The 19,510-nt window shown below is 38.2% G+C and overlaps 1 protein-coding gene across 4 annotated transcripts in view; it reads left to right on the top strand.

Moving 5' to 3' along the window:
* Positions 1–19,510, top strand: part of SATB2 (SATB homeobox 2) — a 203,489-nt gene that overhangs the window by 117,714 nt on the left and 66,265 nt on the right. For all 4 annotated transcript variants that reach the window (XM_055573034.1, XM_055573035.1, XM_055573033.1 and 1 more), the window contains one exon: positions 9,458–9,930. In XM_055573034.1, coding sequence (XP_055429009.1) covers positions 9,458–9,930 — 473 coding nt within the window. The remainder of the gene's footprint in view (positions 1–9,457; positions 9,931–19,510) is intronic.

Raw genomic sequence — 19,510 nt, 5'->3', positions numbered from 1 at the left:
TTTTTTGAGCATTGAAAATGTTTCTGCAACCTTCTAAAATATATATGTGTATGTCAGGGATTTGTGATTCTTAAACACTTGATTTCCAGGATGTACTGTGAAATGGCATGAAGTAAAATGAGATTTTTTTTGAACCAAATACCTTTTCATTGTAATGCAAATAAATCCCTGGGGTGGAGTACAACTTTCTTGACTGTGAATAACCTATCATAGCCAGCAGTCTTGGGCATTGAATAGCTAATGTTCATAGGGTGCTCTTGGTTAGGACATCTATTTGGAGTTGTATACAACCCCAGAAGCTCAGAGGATGGTTAGATAGTAGTTCCCAGCCTTTGTTATTTTCACTGAGTCCCAGGAACTTCAAAGGAATTAGCAAGATCCTCCAGGACCTGTGAGTTTCTCAGAAACTTGAGCAGACTCCAGATCTGAACTACCCAGCTGTAAGGCCCGAGGACTGGGACCCTTCTCCAGAGGTTAAAATAGCTACAGAAAGCTGCTCTGCTACTAAACATGGCAGTGTTTCAGCCCCACTTGCCACATGCTGGGGACTTGTACTTTAAGCTGGGAACATCATTCCTTCCCAGGCACTTCTCATTCCACAAATTACCTTTAGGGACTTTGGCAATGGTAGAATCAATGGCAGAAAGTGAAGAGGAACTAAAAAGCCTCTTAATGAAAGTGAAAGAGGAGAGTGAAAAAGTTGGCTTAAAGCTCAACATTCAGAAAACGAAGATCATGGCATCTGGTCCCATCACTTCATGGCAAATAGATGGGGAAACAGTGGAAACAGTGTCAGACTTTATTTTTTTGGGCTCCAAAATCACTGAAGATGGTGATTGCAGCCATGAAATTAAAAGACGCTTACTCCTTGGAAGGAAAGTTATGACCAACCTAGATAGCATGTTCAAAAGCAGAGACATTACTTTGCCAACAAAGGTCCGTCTAGTCAAGGCTATGGTTTTTCCAGTGGTCATGTATGGATGTGAGAGTTGGACTGTGAAGAAAGCTGAGCGCCGAAGAATTGATGCTTTTGAACTGTGGTGTTGGAGAGGACTCTTGAGAGCTCCTTGGACTGCAAGGAGATCCAACCAGTCCATTCTAAAGGAGATTGGTCCTGGGATTTCTTTGGAAGATGCTAACGCTGAGACTCCAGTACTTTGGCCACCTCATGTGAAGAGTTGACTCATTGGAAAAGACTCTGATGCTGGGAGGGATTGGGGGCAGGAGTAGAAGGGGATGACAGAGGATGAAATGGCTGGATGGCATGACTGACTCGATGGACGTGAGTTTGAGTGAACTCCAGGAGTTGGTGATGGACAGGGAGGCCTGGCGTGCTTTGATTCATGGGGTCGCAAAGAGTTGGACACGACTAAGCCACTGAACTGAACTGAGAATCAAATTCACTGTGAATTAAATTGCACTCTGATGTAAAACTCTGGAAGCAGTTGTATTTTTAATGTCTCTTTAATAAGTAAGCATTTTGGCTTTATTGAGGATATGTTCTGTTATGAATGTGAGCATTGCTTTTGTCATGAGAGGCAGCACTCCATTTTATTCTTTATGTTTTTTAGGATTTCTGATCCATCGCTAAGTATTATAGAGATAAGATGAGCCCTTAGGACCAGGGCTTACCTTTGGTCTTGGTTTAATTTAAGACAGGCTTAACATGATATTTTCTCTCAGAGTGAAAAAGCAAAATACAAAATCAGGCACTGCTGTTAGGTCTACATTTTAGTCACTATGATTATTTTCAAATAATTTAAAAAGAAAGAAAAGGGGAAGAAGAGAGGGAAGGAGGAAGAGAGGAATGAAAGGAAGGATGGAAGGAAGGTCAGAAAGAAGAGAGAAAAGAAGTAATGAATGTTCAAGCTTACTTTTCAGGTTGAGTCTGGTACAATGTGATGCTCCTCGGACTTTTTTTTTTTCTTTCAAGTATTTGTATTCTTATTTCTGGGACATAAGAGGCTAAAATATTATTCTGATATTATTTGTATAAGAGTGGCAGCAGAAGAAAATGTTTTTCAGATTTGACAAAATCTATGCAAACTACTCCTGAAACCATGAACAGCCTTGGTCAGTAAAAATAAAGCCTGTTGGTGATCATTTGATTTTCAGCCATTTTTAAAGCTGGGATGATGATTTTTTTTCTTCATTATTTGAAGTAAAGAATTTGACTTTTATTGATAGAGCTGTCAAGTCCTGGGAAATGTTGATGAAGCCTCATTCCTTGACCAAACTTAAGACAAGCTCTTGAACCTTTTCCTAGGCCCATCTGTGCACTTCCTAGTAAAATCCAGTTTTATGAGAACCCTGCTAAGTCAGTTTAACCAGAACCTGCTTGATATCTGATCAGCCTCGATATCTCATTCTTATCGGGTTCCTCATCCTCTAACATCCCCTAGGTGATGTCTGATCACCCTGGCCTGTCTTCAGCAAAGAATCCTGTTAGGTCAGTTTAGCTAGAATCCCTCTTACTCATGATGTTTCCTTTTGGTTATTTTCCACCTCTGACCCCCAGACTCTTCCTTGGCTGTATATTCCCACTTTCTCATGCTGTTTTTGGAGTTGGCCCCAGTCTCTTTCTCTGACTGTAATATCCCATTGCAGTGGTCCCTAGACCTGTTGTGATGCTCCTGAATAAGGTTTGCTTTAACATCTTAACAACATAGAGGGTATCTTTATTCTCATAGGTAAAATTTTAACACTGGTAACCTGTGTATGGGCAGAACCTAGTTTTCAGAAGTATTTTGTTTGGCTTTTCTTGTGTTTTGAAAATGGAGTTATTTGCCAGTTTCTAAATTTAGGAGCTATCCTGCAAAAATCCAGATTAAAAAAAATATTATTTTTGGAAAAAACATCTAAAGAAATGACAATATGAGAAAGACAACTGGCTGAGTCAAGGTAGTGACTACTGTCTTTGGACTGGAAGACTTTCTCTCCTAGTATCTCTGTGGCTGGCTTCCCTGGCTGTTGTGCTCTACCTGGCTGTATAGGCATTTGAATTTGCAATGCCTTCATTATGGTTTACTAATGAGTTAGTACTTCATGGTGTGGCCACATGTCACTAAAAAGATACTTCCTCAGTCACTGTTCTAAACTATATGAAATTATAAGGATCTGGGAACTCATTAGAAAAGGGGAATTATTATGTATAATCTTAAAGGATGCGAAGAACTGACTCATTAGAAGTAAGACCCTGATGCTGGGAAAGATTGAAGGCAGGAGGAAAAGGGGACGACAGAGAATGAGATGGTTGGATGGCATCACCGTCTCAATGGAGATGAGTTTGAGTAAACTCCGGGAGTTGGTGATGGACAGGGAAGCTGGCGTGCTGCAGTCCATGGGGTCTCAAAGAGTCGGACATGACTGAGCGACTGAACTGAACTGAACTGAATAAATCTTAAAGGAATATGGACTGATATTATTCTGATTCTTATTGCACCAATTTCATAGAGATTTCACAGAGCTCAAGAAAGTAACTCAAATGTAATTAAGTACTGAAAAATGAAAATAGTGACATTTTGGAAAATTAGCTTTTGATCAAAGAATGTTTGCATTAACAGGATATTTCTTCTTCTTTTTTTTTTAGTAGAATAAGAAATGAATAAAATGTCTACTTCTTATGTACCTGAAAACATAATATACTAACTTGAATTTGCCTTTATTTTGGCTGAATTAAAAAGCAAGCAAACAAAAGTGAATTGAATGTCTGAGGGCAAGTATTTCTGCCTGAAAAGTATGACTTTATTCTGGAAACTTTGTTCTTCATTTATTGATGTGGTGTATCACATTGATAAATTTGTGGATATTGAAAAACCCTTGCATCCCAGGGATATATTTCACTTGATTGAATTCAGATTGCTAGTATTTTGTTGAGGATTTTTGTATCTATATTCATCAGTGATATTTGGCCTATAATCTTTTTTTTTTTTTTTTTTTTTTTTTGTAGCACCTTTGTCTGATTTTGGTATAAGGGTGATGGTGGCCTTGTAAAATGAGTTTGGGAGTTTTCTTTCCTTTGCAGTTTATGGAACCTTTTCAGAAGGATGGGGGTTAGCCCTTCTCTAAATGTTTGATAGAATTCACCTGTGTAGCCATCTGGGACTTGTTTGTTGGGACTTTCAGTGCTTGTGATTGGTCTGTTAATGTTTTCTATTTCTTCCTAATTCAGTCTTGGGAGCTTGTGACTTGCTAAGAATTTGTCCATTTCTTTCCGGTTGTCCATTTTATTGGCATACAGTTGCTTGTGGAAATCTCTTATGATCTTTTGTATTTCTGTGGTGTCAGTTGTAAAGTTTCCTTTTTCATGTCTAGTTTTATTCATTTGAGTCCTCTCTCTCTCTTTTTTTTTTCTTGATGAGTCTGGCTAAAGGTTTATCAATTTTGTTTATCTTTTCAAAGGACCGACTTTTAGTTTCATTGATTTTTGCTATTGTCTTCTTTGTCTCTGTTTCATTTATTTCTACTCTGATGTTTATGCTTTTTTTTTTTCTTTCTGCTAACTTTAGGTTTTTTGTTTGTTTGTTTTTCTTTCTCTAGTTGCTTTAGGTGTAAGGTTAGGTTGTTATTTGAGATTTTTCTTGTTTCCTGAGGTAAGATTGTATTGCTATACTTTCCTCTTAGAACTGCTTTTGCTGCATTCCATAGGTTTTGGATCATTGTGCTTTCATTTTCATTTGTTTCTAGATACTTTATTTCCTCCTCGATCTCTTCAGTGATTCATTAGTTGTTTAGTAACATCTTATTTAGCCTCCACCTATTTGTGTTTTTTTTTAAATAGTTTTTTTCTTGTAGTTTATTTCTAATCTCATAGCACATGGTCAGAAAAGATGCCTGATACAATTTTAATTTGCTTAAATTTACCAGGGCTTGCTTTGTGGCCCAGCACATGGTTGATCCTGGAGAATGTTCCATGTGCACTTGGGAAAAATGTGTATTTTGTTATTTTTCAATGGAATGCTCTATAAAAATCAGTTAAGTCCATCTGGTCTAATGTAACATTTAAGGCCTTTGTTTCCTTACTGATTTTTTGTTTGGATGATATGTCCATTGACAAAAGTGGAGTGTTAAAGTCACCCACTATTATTGTGTTAATTTCTCCTTTTATGGCTGTTAGCATTTGCCTTATATATTGAGGTGCTACTATGTTTGTTGTATGTATATTTACAACTGTTATATCTTCTTTTTGGATTGATCTCTTGATCATTGTATAGTGTCCTTCTTTGTCTCTTCTAACAGTCTTTATTTTAAAGTCTATTTGTCTGATATGAGCATTGCTGCTTTAGCTTTCTTTTGATTTCCCTTTACACGGAATACCTTCTTCCATACCCTCTTCACTTCTTTCAGTGAGGAACTTACAATAGCAACTTCTGTCCTATGAAAACTGTGTTAGATTACCTTGCTTAAAGTCTCTTAACTATTTGCTTGGTTTGATTTTAAGTGTGTCTTATTACAATACCTGAAAAATGTTTGCCTTTAGAGGATAAGATTAAAATAATTTGTTTACCTTGAACTTTATGAAGAAAAGGTGAATACAAAATACATGAGTTACATCGAAAGGATTAAGTTATAAATTGAAGTCTTAAAGAAGTTTGAAGTAAACTTTTGACTTATTTAGGAGTTCATAGGAAAGTTAAGCAACCATTCAATTTTTTAAAAAATCATGAGAAAATATTGTATATGTCTGAATATAAGGTGCTCCCAAGATATGGATGTCTATGTGCTTTACCAGTTAGAAGTTTTAAATATACAAAACCTTTAGACATGTAATAAAATGATCAGATATTACTTCCTTGTATGTATTTAAAAATCACATTATATAAAATATTAATTTAGAAATATTACTTTCTTGATTGATTTTTTTCAAATATTTTACGTATGATTTGATTCTAGTGACTTTGTCATCTCTAAATTCCCTGTTTTGAGTCATCTCACCCAGTTTTCCAGCACACATCACTTTTACCTAAATATTTTGAGATTCAGTACTTTTTCTTTTGAACTTTATTTTGTATTAGGGTATATAGCAAGTTAGCAATGTTGTGATAGTTTCAGGCCAACAATGAAGGAACTCTGCCATACGTATTCATGTATCCATTTTCCCCCAAGCCTCTCTCCCATCCAGACTATCACATAACATTTAGCAGAGTGCTATGCAGTAGGTCCTTGCTGGTTATCCATGTTAAATATAGCAGTGTATACACGATCATCCCAGACTCCCAACTGTCCCTTTGCCCTGGCAGCTGTAAGTTCGTTATCTTAGTATGTGAGACTCAGTACTTTTTTGATCAATTATGACTCTATCACTGTAAGCCATGTGCCAATTTACAAGCACTGTTTGCATATTGAAAGGTGCAATTAGTTAAAAAATTTGTCTTACAGGTGAATACTTTTCTGCTCACTAGCATGTAATCACTCAAAGTAGTTTTCTTTAAAGTTATATCAATAGACTTTTGCATAATCATATACAACATTTCCAATTGTAAGAAAAAATTACTTCCATGTAGAATTTTTGCTTTATCAGATTTTTGGGGAATTCCCTGGCAGCCCCGTGGTTGGTATTACATGCTCTCACCGCCAGGGCCTGGGTTCAGGCCTGGGGAAATATTCATAGAATAGCACAAGCAGAGTGTCAAAATAAAAACAACAGCATAACACAGTTTTTGTTAGATTATATCCACAAGCATTTAAAGCTGGCAAAGATAGAGGTTGGTTCAGCCTAATGTGTTTTCCCCAAACAAACCTTAGCTTTACATAATAATGTAATACAGAGATTTAGATAAGGACTTGATTTGATATGATGTGACTTTTTTTTTTTTTTTTTTGATGTGAGTCTTTCTTGTGAAATATTCCTGAGGGAAGAAAAGACATATATGATACTTTCCTTTTTCTTCCTTTCAAAGTTATTCCTTAAATCTTTACTAAAGTACAATAAAACATATAAGAAAAATAACCTGGAAAAAGGGAGAATTTTATTTAATAGTAAATCAGTAATCAGTAATTAGTAATTTACTAATAGTAAATAGTAAATCAGTTCAGTCACTTAGTCACACTTCCCTGTCCATCACCAACTCCCGGAGCTTACTCAGATTCATGTCCATTGAGTCGGTGATGCCATCCAACCATCTCATCCTCTGTCGTCCCCTTCTCCTCCTGCCTTCAATCTTTCCCAGCATCAGGGTCTTTTCCAATGAGTCAGTTCTTTGCATCAGGTGGCCAAAGTGTTGGAGTTTCAGCTTCAACATCAGTTCTTTCAATGAATATTCAGGACTGATCTCCTTTAGAATTGACTGGTTGGATCGCCTTGCAGTCCAAGGGACTCTCAAGAGCCTTCTCCAACACCACAGTTCAAAAGCATCAATTCTTTGGCGCTCAGCTTTCTTTATAGTCCAACTCTCACATCCATACATAACGATTGGAAAAACTATAGCTTAGACTAGATGGACCTTTGTTGGCAAAGTAGTGTCTCTGCTTTTTAACATGCCATCTAGGTTGGTCATAGCTTTTCTTCCAAGGAGCAAGTGTCTTTTAATTTCATGGTTTTAGTCACCATCTGCAGTGATTTTGGAGCCCAAGAAAATAAAGTCTTTTACTCTTTCCATTGTTTCCCCATCTATTTGCCATGAAGTGATGGGACCGGATGCCATGATATTACTTTTTCACTCACGTCTTTCACTTTCATCAAGAGGCTCTTTAGTTTCTTTGCTGTCTATCATAAGGGTGGTGTCATCTGCATATCTGAGGTTATTGATATTTCTCCTGGCAATCTTGAAAGCAGGTTAAAGGCTAACAGGGTTTTTCCAAGAGAATGCACTGGTCCTAGCAAACAAATGGTAAATCAAGGTGATATTATTAATTTTGTGAGACTTTTTCTTATTCTAGTGCATATCACAGTCATTAAAATATCCATGTCTTAAAGATACATTCCTATAGAAAAGATACCAAGTGAGGAGTTGAAAGGCTATACTATGAGACAGGCCTTTTATATAAATGTCTACATAGTTGTATAATAGTATTTATGTGAGATTTTTATTCAGTTCAGTTCAGTTCAGTTGCTCAGTCGTGTCCGACTCTTTGCGACCCCATGAATCGCAGCACGCCAGGCCTCCCTGTCCATCACCAACTCCCGGAGGTCACTCAAACTCACGTCCATCGAGTCAGTCATGCCATCCAGCCATCTCATCCTCTGTCGTCCCCTTTTCTTCCTGCCCCCAAGTCCTCCCAGCATCAGAGTCTTTTCCAATGAATCAACTCTTCGCATGAGGTAGCCAAAGTACTGGAGTTTCAGCTTTAGCATCATTCCTTCCAAAGAAATCCCATGACTGATCTCCTTCAGAATGGACTGGTTGGATCTCCTTGCAGTCCAAGGGACTCTCAAGAGTCTTCTCCAACACCACAGTTCAAAAGCATCAATTCTTCAGTGCTCAGCTTTCTTCACAGTCCAACTCTCACATCCATACATGACCACTGGAAAAACCATAGCCTTGACTAGAGGGACCTTTGTTGGCAAAGTAATGTCTCTGCTTTTGAATATGCTATCTAGGTTGGTCATAACTTTCCTTCCAAGGAGTAAGCGTCTTTTAATTTCATGGCTGCAATCACCATCTTCAGTGATTTTGGAGCCCAAAAAAATAAAGTCTGACACTGTTTCCACTGTTTCCCCATCTATTTGCCATGAAGTGATGGGACCAGATGCCATGATCTTCGTTTTCTGAATGTTGAGCTTTAAGCCAACTTTTTCACTCTCCTCTTTCACTTTCATTAAGAGGCTTTTTAGTTCCTCTTCACTTTCTGCCATAAGGGTGGTGTCATCTGCATATCTGAAGTTATTGATATTTCTCCCAGCAATCTTGATTCCAGCTTGTGCTTCTTCCAGCCCAGAATTTCTCATGATGTACTCTGCATAGAAGTTAAATAAGCAGGGTGACAATATACAGCCTAGATGTACTCCTTTTCCTGTTTGGAACCAGTCTGTTGTTCCATGTCCAGTTCTAACTGTTGCTTCCTGACCTGAATAGCAATTAATTTGGCAGAAGATGTTGTTCTTGACATTTCATGATACTTATGAACTACACAATTAACCACAAACTACAGAAGATGAAAACAGCTTTTTTTTTTTTTTTACCACAGTGGATGACGAAGGAGGTGATAGAGGTTGGAAACATGAGAAGATTTAGAATTTGTAATAACCATTTCTGTCTTGGCTATTTAATAGAATGCATACTTTTAGAAATTTAAAAAAGGCAAATATTTTTACTTTCATATCATAACCTATGGAAAAATCTATTATTGTAACATTTTTTCAGGAAAAGATGACTCACTTTTACTCTGGGTCTTCCAGCTTTGTATGAAAAAAATCTTTTTCATTAATATACCAAAAATATAATTTAAAACTACATGTATCAGCAACAAATTATACTAATGATGATAATGACAAATTATCATTTTTATCTCTTAACAGTGGAAAGAGTGGAACGAGAAAACCTTTCAGACTATTGTGTTCTGGGCCAGCGTCCAATGCATTTACCAAATATGAACCAGCTGGCCTCCCTGGGGAAAACCAACGAACAGTCTCCTCATAGCCAAATCCACCACAGTACTCCAATCCGAAACCAAGTGCCCGCATTACAGCCCATCATGAGCCCTGGTCTTCTTTCTCCCCAGCTCAGTCCACAACTTGTCAGGCAACAAATTGCCATGGCCCATCTGATCAACCAACAGATTGCCGTTAGCCGGCTTCTGGCTCACCAGCATCCTCAAGCCATCAACCAGCAGTTCTTGAACCACCCACCCATTCCCAGAGCAGTTAAGCCAGAGCCAACCAACTCCTCTGTGGAAGTATCTCCAGATATCTACCAGCAAGTCAGAGATGAGTTGAAGAGAGCCAGTGTGTCCCAAGCTGTCTTTGCAAGAGTGGCATTCAATCGCACACAGGTACCATTAGTGTTAAGCATCATAATGTTTATATCGTGTTAATGATATATCATGTATCATGTTAATACTATGGACACGTTGTGACAAATATTGTTTATCTCTTTAAAATTTTTCTGTGGATCTCAGAGCACATAGAATTAGATTAATTAATAATCTTTAGTTCGTGAAATACTATCACCATTGATCTATGTTTGGCTATGATTAATTTCAGTGACGTAATGAATATCTGTGAACTCACTACCCAACTCAGCACCTGAAATGTTACTAGTGATGTGGGTCTCTTTATGTACTTCTCCTTCCCCCCTCTTTTCCATTTACTTTCCCCAGATGTAACCCTGATCTTGAATTTTGTGATTATCATTCCTTGTTTTTATTTTTAAAAAAACTAGTTCTAAACTTACCTTATCTTTGAACTTTAAAAAAAATGTTATTATATGTTATCACTTTCATAATTTTTAATAAACCCTTCAAAATGTGTAAGTTAGATTTAAGATATTGGTAAAGTAGTATTGATAAAGGGGTTCCCAGGTGGTGCTAGTGGTAAAGAACCCACCTGTCAGTGCAGGAGACGTAAGAGAGACAGGTCGATTTCTGGGTTGGGAAAATTACCTGGAGGAGGGCTTGGCAGCCCACTCCAGTATTCTTGCCCAGAGAATCCCCATGGACAGAGGAGCCTGGAGGTCTACAGTCCATAGGGTTACACAGAGTTGGACATGACTGAAACGACTTAGCACAAAGTAGTAATTGGTAGTTGACTCATATTTTTAATATTTTGAGAGAATTATATGCCAATATAATATTAAATGATAGACAGTGAATGGTTTAGCTATGTCTTATTTTATTGAAGGCTGCTTATAATCAAGAAGTTCTTTCCCACTAATACTAAATGTGAGTGTGCATTAGAATTACTTGGAAGACTGTTAAAACATAGATTGCTGGCCCACTTCCTAGAGTTTCTGATTCATAGGTCTAGGGTGGGACCCAGAAATTTGCATGTCTAACAAGATCCCAGCTGGTCCTGATGCTGGTCTTAGGTCACATTTTGAGAACCGCCAATCTAGCTCTTATGCCATCGTCCCTTTAGTGTCTGTAGGAGTTTGGTTCCAGGACCCTCGCAAATACCAAAACCCATAGATGCGCAAGTCCTTATGTAAAATGGTGCAGTACAGTTGGTCCGCCCTATCTGTGGATTTTGCATCCACAGACACAGAGGACCAATTGTATGAGTACCCAAAAAGTAAAAGTGCCTAATCTTAAGGAGGTAACAATCTGGTAGTGAAAAGTAGAATGTACTCAGATAAATAAAATGTGAAGTCAGGAGAATAATGTAAGATAATGTGAGCAGTGACTGCAATGGGTGTTTGTGAGGAGTTGGGGTCAGGCATACTTACAGTAGAGTAAATAAGTGAGTAAGCAAGTGAGTCTTTAAGAGGACAGTGGGTTTAAGTTAGTCACCCTACTAAATGCAAGGCAGGAAACGAAGCTCTCTGCAGATGCAAAGATGAAAAAAATTGTGAGTGAACACATATGTGAACAACTGACTTGAGTATGAAGGTTTCTGGATAGTTAGACCTTGAACGATGAATAAAATTTAATGGGCAAACATGGAGAAGAAGGGTATTTTAGGTTAAAACACACACACACACACACACACACACACAAGAAAAGGGTTGAGTCAGGAAAAAGTCAGGACCAGCTGATAGTTGATAGCAAAGCTAGATAATATGACTTAAAGGTAGAAGAGATCCAAAAAGATCTTAGGTTCATGCTAAGAACTTTGAACTGTGTTTATTGAGCAGTGGAAACCATTGAAGGTTTTATGTAGGGATATTCTTTCATCAAATGATCGGAATTGGATCTTAGGAATACTTTTTTTCCCATCAAGAGGGTAGGAATTTTACTTAGGAGGCTGCCTTACGTGTGCGGCTGAAATGCATAGAAGTTTTGAACAAGACTGGTGGCAATGGAGTGGAGGGTAATGTCAAAAAGCATTGTGAGAGTAAAGTTGACAGAAATTGCAACTGCCTGGAGTAGAGATAACGCTAGGGTTTGAGCCTCATGACTACCAATGAAGCGTAATTATTTAGAGAATCAAGGAGGGCATTGAAAGAGATGGTTGGAGTAAGGTTAAAGTGATTATTTTGGGCTGTTTTGACTTTGGGCTATTTGACTTTGAAGTGCTAGTAGACTCCTTAAGTGAAGATGTGTAGCAGTCATTGAAAATAAGAGTTTAGTGCTAAGAATAGTTGTTAGGGTTAGAGAAAGATTAGAAATTTATTCACAAAACCTGGAATTTAAAAAGACAGCAGAGGGAGGGGAGAAGCCACGAGCACTACTAACACCAGGGAAAAGAGACCACGAAATGCCAGGAGAGGTGGGGCAGGTGAAGGTAGAAGAAAAGGGAGATGCTGATAAAGTATAGAGGATTTGGGCTGAGAGTCTCCAGAGGAGACTCTTCCATGTGGGGAAAACTAAGAAGTCTAGGGAGGGGAAGTCTGAAAGCATGCCATGAGATTTGGTGTTTGGTTGGGAGAAATCCTTGGCAAGCTTTAGAGTATAATTTCATTAGAGTGGTAAGGGCAGGAGCCAGAATTTAGGAGTTAAGGAGTGATTAACTGTCAAGGATACAGAAGCAGTGGCTGTAAATCACTCTTTCCAAAATTTGGTGTTGAAAGGGAGACCAGAAATGGGTTGACAGTTCTGAAAGTGAGAGGGAGTCAATTTGAGACAGAAGAATTAGCTTGGGGCTCAGCTGAAGTCAAACAGCATGAACAAGTGATGGAACCAACCATTGTGGTTTGGTAACAGTCTTCAGCCACGGTGAAACTGCAGGAGTAGGATCAGGGAAGAAAGGCAGTGGGTTTGCTTGAGATTTGGTGCTGACAGATTAGGTATGGCGGGAGACCAAGAGGGGTGAAACCTCCTGCTCCCTTGACTCTTAGCTAACGTATACATTCTGTTATTGACAGAGCCTGTTGCATCATTTGAAAATGAGTTCAGAGGTTCACAGAGGGCTACACATGTTCCAGACGTCACTAAACCACTATTCTGTTGTGGCTTAAAGTACTAGGGTAGCGTGTATGTGTCCACAGTTATCTGGATTGAGCCCATAGGAGTGCTTATCTTCTTGAGCAAGTCTGTTTCATACTATTATAAAACACGAAGTAGAAGGATGTGTCTTTAAGTCTATATTTTGCAGTTCTCTGTGTGAATGTGCTCTCTTTCATCTATCATTCATGTGCATGAATAGGCATTTCAAGGCTAGTCAACATTTTATTGCTGGTTATTTATATAGCTCCTTTGGATAAGGATAAGTTTGAGAGCATGGTTGTATTGCTTTGGATTTTAGAATCAGTGTATGTGGTATACAGTTTATCTAAATAGCATGAAGCATGAGAGAAGACTCCCAATGAGGCTAGACCAAGGCAGGCCATGTTGGTAGGAAGAAATGCTCTGCCAAAGCCCTGGGCCCTGGAGGCCTGTCTTCTCCTACACAATCCTTTTTGTCTATTTTTTGGAATTAATGATTTTTATTTGGCATTGCCATCTTTCAAGTGCCAAGTTATAAAAGGTCTAATTGAAGCACAGAACACATTTTATTATTTTCCTCCTGTGATTAAATTTGTAAGATGGCTACACTCAGAAACAAACATTCACTTTCAATCAACATGAGCTTGAGTTCATGGGCCTGCCTTGAGGATTTCAAGTGGAAAATGCTTAGGAATGTATGAGTATTTCATTTTAAATTTCTGCTTTTAATTTGGGAAAGCTTTTTATCCCTCTGGGATCATAACCTGTTGTGTATAAAGCCCAACCTAATCAAGGTAGATGGTATTGACAGAATGACATAGTTTGAACCTAAGCTGGAGGTCAACAGGCAGATTGTTTCTGCTGTATATGCTGTAGTCACTACAGCAAAGGTTGGACAGCTGGGTTTCACCAGCAACATTGTTAAATGGAAGATATGGTCTACTATGCCCCATGAAACCAACCATGGATTTTCCAATTGATAGGCTCTCTTGAATGGAATCAGAAATATGTGAGTGATAAAATAACTTGTAAAAAATAAAAATTAACTTTGTAGATAATAACATAAATGAGTTGTTAATCTGTGGACAGTAATGAATCTCAACATTTTTTTTTTCTTCAAAGCAAACAGAATCAGAACCATTTATTTTTGATGGACACCTAAGACGAGTTCTAGTCTTGTACTCAGTTGTTTTACTGATATGTAGTATATGCTTGGGCTTTTTCAGTGGCTCGGTGGGTAAAAAATCCACTTGCAGTGCAGGAGATGCAGGAGACGTGGGTCTGATCCCTGGAGCATATTCTCAGTTTACTGAGTATTTTTTATAAATAGTTCATGATATCTATTATTCACTTATTATCAAATTCAGTAAAAAGCATTTTGATTTGTCACACTATAGTTTGTGTTCCTGGATTTGTTCTTGATGATTTGACCAAGAATAAATCTAGTAATTAATTTCTCTGTTTTGTATGTGTATTTGTGTACATGTAGAACAAAAATCACATGCACAGTGTTCAAAAATGAATTGAGTTGTTAAAAAAAAAGCCTAGTTTTTCATGTTTAAGACTTCCAGATGAAAAACTGAAATTCATAATAAATAGCATTTGAAAAAGCAGTTCTTCAAGGAAAAACTTAATTACTTTGTATGTCTGATCCATTGTCACTATATCATTTGTTGATGTAAAATAACAAAATTAAGGGGAAAGGAACCGTATTTCCAAGAACTTGCTTTTTAACACATTTTAATTCTTATCAGCTTGTCTTTTAAAAACAGAGAATACATTTGTTTGATAAAATGATCTCCTACCCATACTTCTTGACAAGGTCCTGACTTCTGCCAGAGTCAGAGATCGACAACCTTTTGCCATTCTGATTTTATTTATTATTATTTCTTACACTTCTCTGTTAGTTTGTTAATACTGTCTAAACTAAGAACATAAATTAAGTCACATGTTCCGGGCAAGGGAAACAGCACATTTGAGATCATGCAGTACCAGGATATTGAATCTTCAGCGTGAGTATGAGACTAATATAATTCCAGATACAGGGAGTGGCAGTGTGGTGCATCGTGTCCATGCCATAATCATGATTTGTTGTTGTCGTTCAGCTGCTGAGTTGTGTCTGACTCTTTGCTACCCCCTGGACTGTAGCCCACCAGGCTTCTCTGTCCATGAGATTTCCCAGGCAATAATACTGGAGTGGGTTGCCATTTCCTCCTTCAGGGGATCTTCCCCATCCAGGGATCAAACCCACATCTCCTGCATTGCAGGCAGATTCTTTACTACTGAGCCACCAGAGAAGCTCCATCTTACATAGTGGAAGCCTATTTTTGCCATTCTGACCTTATATAAAATATACTCTGAGCACATCACTTTCTCCTTTGCTAGTCTTCTGAAAGAAAAGGTTAGCCCTACTTTGGAGACTTTTATGACAAATGGGAGCCTATAAGAATAGTAGGAGAAAAGTGATATTTTCTGACCTGGTCATTAATATTCTGGCAATCCTACAACACATTACTAAGCATTTCTATTACCTGTGGTCACAAAGTGCTATGATGCACAGGAGGAGGCTGAGGCAGATCACAAGCCTCCTCTGGTTTCCATCCTTCACTCCTCCAGCACCGCCTCCTATCCTCTTGCCTCATGATTTACTTCTAAGTCATGGTGTCTGCTGGTGGGCTCTTCATTCAAAGGACTTTCCTCAGCCTACTGGATTTTCCTTTGCTCGCACTGACAGAGAGCTGGAAGCGCTTAATAGGTGTCTGATAGGCACAGGAGGATGAAAGCCCAGCTCCTTGCCTCCTGTCGTAGGGACAGTGCTGACCTGTGACTTTCACTCCAGAGCTGTCTGCAGACTGGGCTGAGGCTGAGGCTTTGCTTGCACTTCTTCCCTTTTCTGTCCTGCTTCTCCCACTCTGTCACAAGTTTCCCTCAGAAGCACTTCCTAAATAAATCACTTGTGTAGGAATCTTTATCTCAGGATATGCTTTTTATCTCAGATTACAGATCAAGGTCATTGCTAGTCTAATTGACATTTGGTTATGCCATAGGATAGTAGTTTGAATAAAACATATCTTTACTTTTATACCTACTACCTTCAGAAATCTAAGGCAAGATGTTATTATGGAAATAGTATAGAGGTTTTTATGGTACCACTTTGTTTTAAAAATATTATCAGTGTTGTTTATAAATCATGAGCAAGATGTTATTAGGGCAATATGGACAGAGGAGCCTGGTAGGCTGCAGTCCATGGGGTCGCTAGGAGTCGGACACAACTGAGCGACTTTACTTTCACTTTTTACTTTCATGCATTGGAGAAGGAAGTGGCAACCCACTCCAGTGTTCTTGCCTGGAGAATCCCAGGGACGGGGTAGCCTGGTGGGCTGCCATCTCTGGGGTCACACAGAGTCGGACACGACTGAAGTGACTTAGCAGCAGCAGCATAGAATTATATAGGTGTTTTTTTTTTTTTTTTCTTTACTGTACTACTTTCTCTTAAAAACATTATAACTATTGTGATTTTTAACTGAGTCCCCTGAATTCAATGGGCTGGTATGGATATTAGCCAGATTTACTTATGGATGTTGAATGTGGAGGGATTGGTTAGAGGGAGGCGAGAGAAAGAGAAGGAATGAGACAGAAACAGACATTGGATATGAGGCCCTATGAGATCTTTCAGACTTGACATAAAGCCATCCTTACTGAGTCTCAAAGGTGCATTATGTGATTTACGTGAGTTTCAGAGTAGCTTTGCTTCTCTGTCCTGCCCTATCTCCAGTGCTCTGTCAATGATGCAAATGGGTTCTGTTAGACTGATAATTTTGAGAAGAGGACCTCTGTAGGGTTTTATTTTTTTTTTTTTGCATATTCATTTTCCCTTGCTTCTATCCCAAATTTATTTTAGCATTGGCACACTTAGCAGCCCTATGGACATGAAATAAGTTGCCTGGCTATTTTCTGTGTTTACCTCTTTGCATTTTGACAGTTTGGTTATGAATCCTAACCTATAGCATTCTTTTGTCCCTTGTCACTTTATGGACTTAAGAAAATCAGCAAGAGGCTTTTGAAGATATGAAAAGGTTTGTGACTATTTTACAAGACTTAATATTACCCAGGAATGGTTGTGGGATGTCCACTGACCTATAATAGGAATGGTTTCATGAAATATGTACAATGAATCTTCCTTAATAGATAAACTATTCTCTAATTTATTTAAAATCCAATGACCTACATATTCATGTGTTCAGAAATCCCCCATTTACTAGCATCGTTTCTCCTTTGAGACCTTCCATTTGAGCAAATCTGTTAAATGAAGTAGAGAGGAAGCTTTGATCCAAACTAGGCTAAATCCATTGGAACAAATGCCCTGCCACATGTGAATGGGAGCATTAGAATGCCAGCAAAGGAAAATGAAGAGTTATTCTCTGTCCCTCTCTGCACCTCTATCCCCTTATCCCTCTATCCCCTTCCAAGGTGGGGTTCAGGAAACAGCCATGCACATGGAGTTGGCAATAAAAAGTTTGTATCATTTGAACGAAACTTTTGCCACATTCACTTTTGACAAAGTGTGGTTATTTTTATTTTTTCTCTAGCACATTATATGCCATAACTGGGAAAGTTCAGACTCATTTTGTGTCCAGGTAGCTCTTCTGAGTCAGTTCTTAGAAACGTGTTTTCATTAGAAGTCTATGTGTATTTTGCAAAATGTGTTAATCTTCTGTGAAAGAAATGCTTCTAATTTGGTATCCTTAGTTTGTGAAAAAGTCACAGAGTTACACAATTTGCAACATTTTATCAAAGGTCTTTTTTGAGAAAGCTGTTCATCTTACTTTTATCTGATATAGAAGAGAATTTTTAAAATCCTTTGTGAACTCATTTGGTTGATTGATCCTTAATTTGCATACTTTTTATTTTTTTATGAGACTTTGCAAAAAAAATCTGTTGTTTATTTATTAAAGCCATATCATTTGAAGAAACTTAAGTTCAGGGTCATAAATACAATTTATGAAGTCACTCAGCAACCGGAGAATGTTTTCAACAGATTGGAAAATTAAATTGAGTGATGTATCAGAAAAATTGGCAGTAAGGTCAACAGCTAGAAATGTAAATGTCTTTGTGTGAAACGACATGGACTTTGCTTTTATGCTTTATTGGCACTGTGTTTATAGTATATTCCCACCCACATTATTAAAGTTAAAAATTGAAATGGCACAATTAGGAAGAGATGTGTAGCAACAAAATGAAAATTCGAACAACCAAAATATTTGGAAGTCTAAGCTTTAGTATGTTACCTGTTAGTTTTTTCTGAGCGTGGGGAGAAATTTCTATAACTTCTTGTTTGATTTATACTTATTGTTAGCCCAAGGTAGGCATGATTTAGTTACTCATACCATTTGTACATGTAGAAAACTTGACCTCCAAAATACTTAAAACTCTTTCTCAGCATTCAATAAGATATATGCACTCAGCAATACAGCAATAGAATACAATGTAAGTCCAGGGGTCTTGACTCCATGGTCCAGTGAGCTGGTTATAAAATGACTAGGGAACCTGTGAGAAAAAGGAAGTCCAGCCACTGAAAGATGAGCTGTAAATATGAAATGCCACAGATCAGGCATGAACATGTTATTGAGTTTTGAAGCAAATAATATGCCCTCTTTTGATTTCAACATTAAATTAATAAAGTAGGGAAAGAGGGTCCTGCAAGCTTCATAAAATAGGTACTCTTTCATTTCAGAATCACTGGCTTGAATTCATAGATTTAAAGATTATAATAATATTAATATCTCCCAAGACAGCAGTGTCTCAAAGTTATTCAGTGACTTAAGGATGGCCCTCAAGATAGTGGTCTCAATTTAGTCCCTCCTTACATATAAAGACTATCGTTAATTAGCACCTTTTAGGCAATTTTGGGCAAAAAGCATGGGGGATAAGCTGGGTCTGTTTGTGCTCTGGGTAAAGAGAAATTTGATTCCGTATACTAGCGTATTCCCACTCCTAAATCTAGTTGAAACAGAACATTTCATGTAAAAGAAAATATAAAGCCTCCTTTTATCCACCTCCTTCACAAAACTTGTACCAAAGAATCAGAGGATACAGATATGATAGTACAGTGTTCTATTCCTTTCATCCCTGATCAGTGTGAAAAATCCTTAAAAAATAGTTACTGAACCGTTACAAAGTGAAAGACAGTGAGAATTGTTCAATTGTGTCCAACTCTATGGGACCCCCAGAGAAGGCGATGGCACCCCACTCCAGTACTCTTGCCTGGAAAATCCCATGGATGGAGGAGCCTGGTGGGCTGAAGTCCATGGGGTTGCTAAGAGTCAGACACGACTGAGCAACTTCACTTTCACTTTTCACTGTCATGCATTGAAGAAGGAAATGGCAACCCACTCCAGTGTTCTTGCCTGGAGAATCCCAGGGACAGAGGAGCCTGGTGGGCTGCCGTCTATGAGGTTGCACAGAGTCAGACACGACTGAAGTGACTTAGCAGCAGCAGCAGCTCTGGGACCCCAATTCTGCAGGCCAGAATACTAGAGTAGGGTATCTG

This window comes from Bubalus kerabau, chromosome 3 (assembly GCF_029407905.1).
Source record: "Bubalus kerabau isolate K-KA32 ecotype Philippines breed swamp buffalo chromosome 3, PCC_UOA_SB_1v2, whole genome shotgun sequence".
Lineage (NCBI taxonomy): Eukaryota > Metazoa > Chordata > Mammalia > Artiodactyla > Bovidae > Bubalus > Bubalus kerabau.
The sequence above is the reverse complement of the archived record's forward strand: the minus strand, read 5'-3'. Positions and strand labels throughout refer to the sequence as shown.